The 12,440-nt window shown below is 37.7% G+C and overlaps 1 protein-coding gene across 3 annotated transcripts in view; it reads left to right on the top strand.

Annotated features, from left to right (window-relative positions):
* TWSG1 (twisted gastrulation BMP signaling modulator 1) overlaps window positions 1–11,983 on the top strand; it is a 71,006-nt gene extending 59,023 nt beyond the window's left edge. For all 3 annotated transcript variants that reach the window (XM_029922141.1, XM_029922143.1, XM_029922142.1), the window contains exons 4-5: window positions 8,452–8,718; window positions 11,558–11,983. In XM_029922141.1, the coding sequence (XP_029778001.1) occupies window positions 8,452–8,718; window positions 11,558–11,739 (449 nt within the window). In that variant the 3' untranslated portion in view covers window positions 11,740–11,983. The remainder of the gene's footprint in view (window positions 1–8,451; window positions 8,719–11,557) is intronic.
* The last annotated feature ends 457 nt before the right edge of the window (window positions 11,984–12,440 follow it).

A 12,440-nucleotide genomic window follows, 5' to 3' on the forward strand; every position in this document is an offset into this window, starting at 1 on the left:
AGTGTACAGAAGCTAATAGCCAAAAGGAGGGATAAGAGATAGTAAAATTCAGTAACATGCATTTTAAAAGTCTGGAGTTTCAGAGAGAGAATGGAAGATAGAGTTTAAAATCCATCAAAATACAGTGTTTGCAGGTCTGGTCAAAATTTGATGGGGACTTGGTCTATAATGATAGCAGAGAAGATGAACAGATACAGGCTAATTGGAAAAATAATTAGGTTAACTTGACCATACTTGGTGACACATAGGGAGTGGGAATTGAGGAGAAATGGGAGCCAAAGGACCCTCTGGGTTTCTGGTTTCTGTGACTAGATAAATTGTGACAGAGACCAAGATAGAGAATGCCCATAATAATGCCCAGGTGTGTTGGGGAAGATGACTGGGACATTTGAGTTTGAGGAGCACATAAGGTTTTCAAGTGAAGATGCCGTATGGGAAGTTGGATATAAGAGATTCTGGGGAAAAAGAGATGGAGGAGGGAATGGGGAGAGGAAAGAGCCAGAGTGCAAGCAAGAGTGAAAGAGAATATGACTCATCACATTTTCAAACTGTTAAAGCAAATGTGACTCCTGGTTCAAAATAGTGGTCTCTGTTCACACATGACTTGTACTTATTAGACTCCAGTAAAATGAAATAAAGGAAGATAACTGGAACTTAACTTTAACAAGAAAGAGAAAAGGAGAAATTATAATTGGAGAAATACCTAAAAGGGAAAAGGGAGAATCTTGCTGTTTAGTAAACAGATTGAAAGAAACCCCAAAACAATCAATATGCAGACGAGGGTGTTAAGGCAGGATGAGGAGTGCCTTTCCTAGCTAAACCTCCCAAAGAATCTTCAGGCTTAGCTTTGGCTTTTGTGGTGTATAGGAATGAGAAATAGACCTGAAAATAGGTTATTTGAAGATGTCTCTAAGGAACAGCTGTATGATTTGATACCCTACCCCCTCTCTCATTCTTCATATCAAACATTTGAAATAACCTAGGTTAAAAAAAAATGGAGAGATTCTTGTTAGAGAAATTGAAGGAATTAAGTGGAAACAAGCACTGGTCCGTGGTTGGCACACTAGAGTCAAGAGCTCCTCATTGAGGCATTGCAGGAGAAGATGTCTCCAGCCTACAAACCAGACCTGTGAACAATATAGAATTGTACCTTGAAAGAAAGAACACGGTACAGCAGCAGACCAGCTGATGATGGAGGAGATCTTTAGGAAATAAATCTTTAAGAAAACTGATGGCTATACTTTGGAGGAATTTGAGAAAATATATTTTATTATTACATTATTAAAAAATGGAACAAGAAAGCATTTGGAAAGTTAAAATTGATTAGAAAAATTATAAATTAAGAGGAGTGGGAAATAATATTGAAATGTCATAGAAATATAGAGCAAACAGACAGATGGAAAATATGACAGGGAAAAATAGATACTCCAGAAAAGAATCAAAAGTAGGAGCGAAGAAAACTGTCAAAGAAATAATAGAAGAAAACTTCCCAAAGGTGAGAAAAAATATGCATCCTTAAACTGGAAAAATCTACAGAATGCTGAGCAAGATGGATGAAAAAAATACCTACATCTAAACACAGCCTCATATAGTCTTACTATTGCCAAGTCAAATAATATTCTGAAAGAGCTCAGAAATAACAATAGAGTGGGGGCACCTAGGTAGCTCAGTTGGTTGAACATGCAACTCTTGATCTCAAGGTTGTGAGTTCAAGCCCCACTCAGGGTATGGAGCCTACTTCAAATAAAATAAATCATGTGAATAGAAAACCAGAGTAAAGAAAAGAAGAAGGATCACACTGCCATCAGACTGTTCATTACTATCCCTGGACCAATGTATTAAGTGCACAGTAGGAAAATTATTTTGAACTGATAAATTATGGATCAAGAATGTGAATGTAGGGGCACCTAGGTGGCTCAGTTGGTTGGGTGTCTGACTTCAACCCAGGTCATGATCTCACAGCCCACATCGGGCTCTGTGCTGACAGCTCAGAGCCTGAGCCTGCTTCAGATTCTGTGTCTCCCTCTCTCTCTGCCCCTCCCTGGCTCCCACTCTGTCTCTCTCTCCTTCAAAAATAAACAAACATTAAAAAATATGAATGTAAAATTAAAATTAAAACATTTTTGGACAGCAAGAACTCTGAAGTATACTTTGCACACACCATATTTGATTATATATAAAAAAAAAAAGGCAGAAGACCAAGAAAGAGAAAAAGATGAAGGAAATAAATGATAGCTTTAACCAGGAGGTGATTTAAGGACAGTTATAAGATGATGACTACACAGGAGGCTGTTCTGAAGTCAGGTGTGGCCACAGGAAAGGCTCAATGAGGAACAAAATTCACTATAAATCATAGGTCTCAGAGAGGGGGTCACTACATGCTACCCAGGGTCATAGGGGAAGCATCAGGTTTTTATCAAGTGGCAAAAGACAGGAGCAGGAGGAAAATCTAGGCCAGAACCTTCAGTGAGGTTTCCACTGCAAAGTAAAGGCAGGGCAGAGCAAAGTTTAGAACTGGCTGGTTTGAATCATTTCCATGGGCTCTGGGCTCTAGAGAGGTTCTCTAGTTGCTTAGTACCAGGCCTAGCTTGATTAAGCACACGCCTCCTGGGTGCTTGGGTGATAGAGGAGGTGTGGCTCAGGATTTGACAATTTGCATATCAAAGGCCTACTTCTTTCTGGCTGAGCCCACAGCTGGCTTTAAGAGTTAACTAGCCTAGGAAGGAGCAGCCTCTTCCCGGCCAGAAAGCTTTCTCTAAGATATCAAAACATCATAATATGCAGAAAATTGAAAACATAAATAATGAAGAGGCTTAAGAAACAACTAGGCTGCCGAAGCAATGAGTGAGGGCCCTGAGAAGCCTATCTCTGAGAAGAAAACGAGTTCCATAGTATATTTAGCATACACTGGAGAAGTGGCATAATTTTTCAAGATTTGTTGTAAGCTTGTTATCTGTGGTACACACACACACTCCAAGAAAATCCCGAGCATAGAAAGTCCAAAGGAAAGTTCAATTAGAAAATACTAGTCCAAGGAATTAAATTTGGCAGTTGATTTGCAGTTATGAAAATTTTCACAGCAGAGAATTAGAGTAGCATGATGAGTTCCTATATACCCATCACTGGATTCAACAATTATCAAAAATATGCCACATCCATTTCATCTGTCCTTTTTTTTTCTTACTTGACACAGAATATTTAAAAGCAAAAAAATTTTTACCCCTGCATTCTTCAGTTTCAATCTCTAAAAGAAAATACAGACATTTACTTTTTAAATCATAATGCCATTAGGAAACCTACAAAATTAACAACATTTTCTTGGTATATCCTAACATTCCAGTTTATAATGAAATTTCTCCATTTGTCTCAAAAGTGTGTTTGTATAGTTGATACATTCAAATTGATCCAAACAAAATGCTTATATGGTATCTGGTTATGTTTTTTTTTCTCTCATACCATTTGACATATTGAAGAAACAGTATCTGTTTGCCTGTAGAATATCCCATATTCAGGAATTGACTGTTTACTTCCTTGAGGTTGTCATTTAACTTATCCCTCTATCTATCTGTATTTCCAGTAATTTGAAGCTAGTTGTTAAAACTTTGACTGGATTCAGGTTAAAATTTTGGGCAAGAAGACCAGATAGGTAATGCTGTGTGAAATATAGCTGGTTTTCAGTATTTTATGGAGTTCATGGAAAAACTTTATTTTATCTTAGAATTAGAAATATTTTCCTCTGGAGGCACCTGGTGGCTCAGTCGGTTGAGCATCTGGTTTCAGCTCAGGTCATGATCTCGCAGTTTGTGGGTTTGAGCCCCACGTCGGTCTCTGTGCTGTCAGCTCACAGCCTGGAGCCTGCTTCGGATTCTGTGTCTCCCACTCTCTCTCTGTCTCTCAAAAATAAATATTAAAGAAAAATTAAAAAAATATATTTTCCTCTGATAATATGGCATTGGACAAGGAAATCCTATCATACTGTCTGTTTTTCAGTGAACGATATTCATGGGGTCATGTTAAGGTAAACTGCTATTTGCTGGTTTTCAGCTTTCAAAATCAATGTATACTAAAACAAGAAGATTTCATTGTATTTAGGCAACAGAATGTCGCTACTAATTTTGTCAACATAAGTTAGAAGAAGTTGGGTGGGGAGAGTGGGAAGACACTCACTGGCATCCTTATCTGCAAATGAGGGAATTAAGATATATGGAATAAATATCAGAAGTTTAAGTATATTTAAGACTGCAAAGAAAACAAATTATAGTATAGAATAATATAATTATTAGAAATACAGGAGAGAGTTTAGTATAAATGAACTTAATCTTCATCTCTCATATAAGAAGATTAATAGATAAGGTCTAAGATGTTTTTACTGCTTTTGGTAAATCATTTTTATTTAAATTCTCATAGACATAGTCACCAGAGAAACTTAAGAACATTTTTCTTTTTTAATGTTTATTTTTGAGAGAGAGAGAAAGCACGGGAGAGAGGCAGAGAGACGGGGAGACAAAGGATCTGAAGCAGGTTCTGTGCTGGCAGCAAAGAGCCTGACGTATGGGGCTTAAACTCACAAACCAACTTGCAGGATCATGATCTGAAATCAGATGCTTAACCAACTGAGCCACCCAGGGGTCCAAGAACACTTTTAAAGTGGCTGTGTCTGGGGAATGGGATTAGGGGTGGGAGGAGTAGAAAGCAATGTTGCTTCTTTGTTGTACATTTTTCTGGACTCTGTTGTTGCTGTTTAACCATGCACATTCATTAAGGAAAGTAATAACTTTCCCCCTTCATCTTAATAACTACCTTAAAATGTGGTTTCATCAAGTAAGCTCTACTTTAATATAACCTTAGTTTTCAAATGTATGAAGATACAGGTCAGATATATAAAAGAATTAAGCACACATCAGAAAAATTGTTTGTACTTAGTAGTTGTAGATCTAGAGCACCATAGTATTGAATTCTAGCTTGCTGAAACAAATCGTATCAAAGTTCTATGCACTTACAGGTTTTGAAATGCTCCCCTTTTCAATGCTTGCCATTTGTTTCCTGATTTGAGGCCTCTCTGACTGCCTTGTGCAGAGCCAGTTTCTTTAAAATTTTAAGTTTTTAAATTTCACTGTAGTGATAGAATGTCACAAAGTAAGAAACTTCCTCAAGACAATGATTATGAAAATAGCCACTGTAGTCAACTAAAGAAAAGCTAACAATGATAAACTTCAGGAGGATATAGATGCTTCTCAGAGAAGTTTTCCTAATTATTTTAAGCTGTGAGTGATTAATAACTTTCCCCCCAGAAATTGATCCACTGTACATAATGAATATAGACAACTAAAGAATTTCCAGGGGTGCCTGGGGGGCTCAGTTGGTTGAGTGTCCAACTTCTGATTTAGGCTCAGGTCATGATCACACAGTTTGTGGGTTCGAGCCCCATATCAGACTCCTGTGGTGACAGCACAGAGCCTGCCTGGGATTCTCTGTGTCCCCCTCTCTCTCTCCTGGCCCCCTTGCATCCTATCTCTAAAATAAATTTGTAAAATATTTTTAAAAAACTTACAGAAATTTTAAAAGGTTGCTTTTCCTGAACAGGATAAATCCCACATATCATTGAAAGATCAGATTTTATAACTCCCCATGCTTAAAAGAATGCAGAATTTGTAGAGTGCTTCAGGCAAGAAATGGAGGGTCAAAATTCCCATTGCCTAAGAAGGATCTCTAGTGATGATCTCTCTGAATGTAATACTAGCTGTAAAGAGAAAGATATGTGAAAGATTTAAAATCATGCCATGAAAAAATATTATCTAGCAAGCATTTACTTTATGTGTACCAGTTTTTACACAGTGTATTTAGATTTAAATGACAAATTCTTTTGGCCTAAGTTTGTTAAATGCATAAAACTCTCCCTTCAAAACTTTTTTGAATGTAATGAACTCTCTGGTAATGAGCCTTGAGGTTTGTATAAAGTCTCAGTAGAGGTTGAGTTTAGCTCTTCCAACCACTGAACTTCATTGTTTATTTTTTTGTCTCGGATTACTAGTTTTCATTCATTATAGAATCTGGCAGAATATATTATGTTTATTTTATAATTCACGTATTCTAAGTATTATTTGCTTTTCAGTGCTACCTAACGGTTATTTATAGAACGTGGTTATTAAAATCAGCAGAGGATATGAAATCAGACTGAATCATAATGTTGGCTCTAATCCTAGAATATATATTAGTGGACAAATCATTTAATTTATGTGGGCCCATTTCCTCTTTTATGAATAAAGAAGTCCGATTGACCCTTTAATCCACCATTCTGTGTCACAATCTAAATCATTAAAGTTCCTACATATTAAAAGAATTTATGCAACCTTGTTATCCTTAGTTCTTGCCATGTTCCTTAAACTAATAAAGTGTGGAAAGTATGAGATGATTTTCCCTTCCGCCTAAATTTATAAAAGACAGGAATTTATAAATTTGGATTAAGGGGTGCCTGGATGGCTCAGTTGGTTAGGCTCAGCTCAGGTCATGATCTCGCGGTTCATGGGTTCCAGCTCGCATCAGGCTCTGTGCTGACAGCTTGGAGCCTGGAGCCTGCTTTGGATTCTGTGTGTCTCTCTCTCTGCTCCTCCCCCACTCCTGCTCTCTCACTGTCAAAATTAAATAAACATTTAAAATTAAAATAAATAAATAAATAATTTGGTTTAACCATTCAAAATTTTAGTCTGAGGAAAAAAATTTATACCTAATAGATACTAAACCAAAATGAAATATAATTTAGTTTTTAACAGTTTAGTATTCACAAAAGAAAATCCAGAGGGCTCTGTTCCAGTTATTACTGCTACTCAACAACCTACCCCCAAACAGAATGCCTTAAGACAGTAATAACTATTTAATTAGCTAAGAATCTGCGTTCTGGGGAGCTCCCTTCTGTTCCACAACAGCTGGGTGTTTGGCTACTGCCCAAAGACTGGGGCATTTCCTCAGCTCTCCCCTTTATAGCAAAACACCTTGGAAATGTTTTCTATAGTCACTATCACTAATTCTCCTCGACTAGTTTTCCTTTTTAAGATTATCTTTAAAAATAATTCTTTTCTTGTTAAAATGGTTTTTTGAGAGAGAGAGAGAGAGAGAGAGGGCGACAGCATCCCAAGTGGGCTTCATGCCTTCAGCACAGAGCCTGACACAGGGCTCAGACTCATGAACTGGGAGATCATGACCTGAGCCAAAACCAAGAGTCAGATACTTAACTTACTGAGCAACCCAAGCACCCCAAAAATAATTCATTTTGAAATAATTTCAAATGTAGGGAAAATCTGCCAGAAGGATGAAGATTCCTCTATCTCTCACCTAGATTCCCCAGTTACTAACATTTTATCGAATTTGCTCCATTGTTCAGTACTACTCGCTCTCCATAGATGCATACCCAAGCATGCATGATCATTCATCCTTTTTGAACCTTTAGAAAACAAGTTTTATACATGATATCTCATCACTACTAAATATTCCAGCCTGTATTTTCTACCTAGAACATCCTCCCACATAACTAGCATGCGCCTTCCAAATAAGGAAGCCAACACTGTTACAACATTGCCATCCAATTCACAAACCTCTCATTCATATTTTGCCAAATGTCTCAACAGTATCCCTTGTGATACCTGTTCTGATCCAGGCTCTATCCAGAATATGTGATCAATCATTTAGTTGTCATGTCTGTTCAGACTCATTCAGTCTGAAACAGTACTGTGGTCTTTTGCTTGACAGTTTTATGGAGTATAGACTTTATGTTATGTAGGATGATCCTAGACTACTTTAATAAATTCCTCATCTATAAGCTTTAGCACCCATTGATGACTCCCATCTGAATCAAACACCTCTATGATAATTGTCAGGTGGTGATTTTCTATTTCCTTCATTCCTTCTATATTTATCAGTTGGGCACACTACTAAAAGGAGGAATTTTATTTTATTGATAATATAAGGACTCATTAATTCCTATTTTATTTGTCAGGTGGAATTCCATTACTGTCATCATTTATTTTGACATTAAAATTGTCTATTTGGCCAGTAGGAGCCCCTTCAAGTTACATCCTGTACGGTTTTTTTTTTTTTAATATGTCCCATTATTCACTGAGAAGTTCCATACTTTTTGGCATAGAAAGTATCCCAGGGTCATTTTGTACTTTCTCTGACCCAGCTCTGGAATCAGTCTTTTCTCAAAATAGCTCTGGTTCCTCTTAGTGGAGCGGATAGGTATTTAGAAAACAACATCTGGGCACTTGATGTGCTCAATGCTACAAGGATGTCATCACTTTTAGGCCCTCTTAGCCAAAAAAGCTAGGAAAATATCTACATATATGTAGAAGCAGCCTAGTTTTACCATGTTGGAGCTTTGACTGCAAGACAGTATTGCATGATACTACAATCAGTGAGAAAGATTAACTTTTATTTTCTTTGTCCCTTCTCCTCCAGGCATGTGTAATCCTAGAAACTATAGTGACACACCTCCAACCTCAAAGAGCACGGTGGAGGAGCTTCATGAGCCAATCCCTTCACTCTTCCGGGCACTCACAGAAGGAGACACTCAGTTGAACTGGAACATTGTTTCCTTCCCTGTTGCAGAAGAACTATCGCATCATGAGAACCTGGTTTCATTTTTAGAAACTGTGAACCAGCCACACCATCAAAACGTGTCTGTTCCTAGCAATAATGTTCACGCACCTTACTCCAGTGACAAAGGTAACTGCCCACAGCTGACTTTCTATCTTGCCCCCTCACTTTCTGTGTGGTCTGTGAAACCCACATTATCTTTGAGTTTGTCTAATCTTAAATAAATTATGGACTTTAATGATCCTAATCCCTAAGTAGATAAGGAGGCATGTCAAGCATATTGTCACCACTTCTTCACAGCCCTAGTGATAGAAGTTGTGTTGGAAGATAGATAACCTGGTTCTAATTTGGGTGTTTATTTGTGTTAGGCTTTAGTTGTTCTTTCCAGAAGATAGCAACAGTGCTGCTTACTTAATATAGCTTTGCACATTTTCAGGTAACATTCAGTGTCCTGGGAAGTCATATTTTTGTGATAGCATTGGCACTACAAATGATACCGAGGTCATCAGCTAAATTTCTTTATGAGCAAGTTACAGAAATTTACAGAATTTCCGTGTTACAGAAATCTAATCTCCAAGTATAAACTAACCCCAGTACTCTTGGTCAGAAGCAGGAACTAAATGAAAGAATGACTTGTATAACTTTGAGAACCATATTAAAGAACACTTATTAGTGAGAATAGGTCATTCCTTAATGTAAAGGGCATGTAACTTTTATGTCTTTGATATTTTCAAGTAAAAGTCTCTGCACAGTTTTACTGTGGAAGAATAAGGCAATGATGAAAATTTTCTTTCTTAAAATAGGAGATGAATTATGTATAAGAAGTATAATCTGTACTCTTATTTGGCTTCCATTACAATCCTTCCTATCTGAAATAGTGCCCTCCATTACATCCTTCCTATCTAAAATAGTATGCCCTTTGGACATCAGTAGTAAAAGTAAAACAGCATTTGTTAATGATACTCAGAGTAAGCATTCTTATTGCTTTTTGGTGAGACTACTTTAAAAGACAAATTGTAAAAAAAAAAAAAAAGACAAATTGTAGATTTTGGAAAACATCAGAAATATATGGAATATGCTTTATTAAGATATTTTGCTATCATTTTCTCCATTAAACTGTAACCTGTGTAATAGATATTCAATAATAATTCATAAATTTTGTTGAAATATCATTTAATTTAGTAAAATAATTAGCAGGAAGCCAAATTTCCTGGAAATACCAACTATCTTTCAAGACAAAGTACACATTTCTCCTCTTTGACACCTTCTCTAGGCGCCTCTGCTCCCATGTAGAGCAAATTACCTTCTCCCCATATTTGTGTTTCAATTTGTAGTCTGTTTTTTACTAACAGTCTACCATTTTGTACTTGGTTCCTTGGATTCTCTGATTATGCTTTGAGTCCATAATGGCTATTCCATAGCCATAGTAGGTGTTTCATAAATACTTGTTGAATAAATAAATGACAAAAAGTTGGCAGATACTAGTCACCTGGAGATTCAAAGTTCCCTTGCCTTGCTCACTGTCAGTTCCTAGTCTGCCTGGTCTCATGCCATACTGGCTTCCTGCTCTCCGTCTTGACCTGATCCCATTTTCCATACCCAGTGGTGGTTCTGCTGTGTCCTCATGCCACCCATCCCATGCAGTAGGACTGGCCTCCACTCCATTCTCTATGCACACAACACTGGTCTCCTTGCGACTTTCTTTATTTTGTTACCTGGTAACTTTGCATTTAATTCTTCTTCCTAATACAAGCCCACTTTCCTTACTAGTCAGATGCCTGGACTAGATAAAGCTTTCCTTACTAGTCAGATGCCTGGAAATTTACCAGTTCTATAAATGGCTCTATAAAATAACAGACTTTAATCATGCACTCTCTATTAATAGTTTTTGTTGTCTTTTATTTATTTCATGTACCTTATCCTCCTGGCTAGGTCATTATATGACATTAACCACCAAGAAAACTAAAAATTGAAACAAACAAAAATAGTTGTGTTGGAAAGCAAGACTAGAAATTGCTACTGATAATAAGAGCATTTTTACAGCTAGTGTGGAATTGTACCAAATATTGCTAACCACTTTGCATCATTTTAATTAAGTATGTTTTATTTTTTTTAATTCTCAGTATAGCTTTAGAATAGTATTTTTCAAACTTCTTTTAGCTGTAGAATTCTCTCCTCTAAGAAAATCTTATCAGAAATGCCCAATTTGAGGTGCCTGGGTGACTCAGTTGGTTGTGTCCAACTTTGACTCAAGTCATGATCTCATGGTTCTTGAGTTCCAGCCCCTCGTCAGGCTCTCTGCTGTCAATGCAGAGCCCATTTCAGATGCTCTGTTTTCCTCCCTGTCTGCCCCTCCTGCTCACACCCTCCCCCAACTCTCTCTCTCAAATATAAATAGATATCCGAAAGAAAGAAAGAAAAGAAGGGAAGGGAGGGAAAGAAGGGAAAAGAAAGGAAGGAAGGAAGGAAAAAAGACAAAGAAGAAAGGGGAGGGAGGGAGGAAGGAAGGGGGGAGGGAAGAAGGGAGGAAGGAAGGGGGGAGGGAAGAAGGGAGGAAGGAAGGGGGGAGGAAAGAAGGGAGGAAGGAAGGGGGAGGGAGGGAGGGAGGAAGGAAGGAAGGAAGGAAAGAGACAGGAAGAAAGAGAGAAAGAAAGGAAGGAAGGGGAAGGGGAAGGGGAAGGCACAGCTCTGAAGCATAGCAATTGTTAAGCCAAGTAATCTTAACTTCTAGATCAAAGCTTAGAATCTGATAACCTAAGGAAGACTTTTACCTTCTTCAGCTGGGGTAGGGGACTCTGGCTTCCTTCTCAAAATAATTAACACATGTGATTTTTCCTACACCTCATCCATTGTCCTGTGTAGACTAGCAGTAAGAGAATCAAGAATAACTATTAATACCAGACAGGTATTAAAGTATTTCCTGCTTTTCCTCTTTCTTGCTCTGAGCTCTTAATTTTTTCTTTTTCAGAACACATGTGCACTGTGGTTTATTTTGATGACTGCATGTCCATACACCAGTGTAAAATATCCTGTGAATCCATGGGCGCATCCAAATATCGCTGGTTCCATAATGCCTGCTGCGAGTGCATTGGTCCAGAATGCATCGACTATGGTAGTAAAACTGTCAAATGTATGAACTGCATGTTCTAAAGAAGGAGAAGAATGCAAACCAAAGCAACCTAGTCAACAAGAAAGATAGGAGACGCTATTCAGTGAGGTCTACTGGTTGTACCCGCCTGCCAGCTGGTTAAGAAGAGACAAGGAATTTGGATGGAGTTAAAGTAAGACAAATCCAGCAACGTGTTAAAATTATAATTATAACTGCTCTGGTTGATTTTCTAGCCCACTGACCGTATGCCCTTTCCTCTTAAATACATTTACAACTTTGATTATATGAGAAGCAAGTACACAGAGAATTCCTTGAAAGATCTGAGGATTTTGATGTAAAGCCTGATGCCATTTTTTCCCTAGCATTACAAAGGCCTTTGGTTTTGAAAGTGTTAGAGCACATTAACCTAAGTTATGGTTTCTTCATTTACTACTTACTTCTGGGACCCTGGGTTTTTCCAGTCGTACCCCAATCTTCATTCACTGTGCCTTGTCTTGTTTATCACTCCTATAAATAGGGTCGATAGTCCAACATACCATCCTGAGAACTCACATAAAAATCACAATTAAAAGCTTAATTTCAAGCCTTGTAATGTTGGTTTTAGAAAGTAAATGCTTACTACATGTTGCAGTTTAAAACTCTTCCATAGTGAAATCCATCCTGTCATACACATGTCGACAGAGGTTTGGGAAAAGTTTCTCCTCTTATATCCCCCTGCCCAAAGTGCCGGTGCAGGTAGTGG

The sequence above is a fragment of the Suricata suricatta genome, chromosome 14, assembly GCF_006229205.1.
Source record: "Suricata suricatta isolate VVHF042 chromosome 14, meerkat_22Aug2017_6uvM2_HiC, whole genome shotgun sequence".
Lineage (NCBI taxonomy): Eukaryota > Metazoa > Chordata > Mammalia > Carnivora > Herpestidae > Suricata > Suricata suricatta.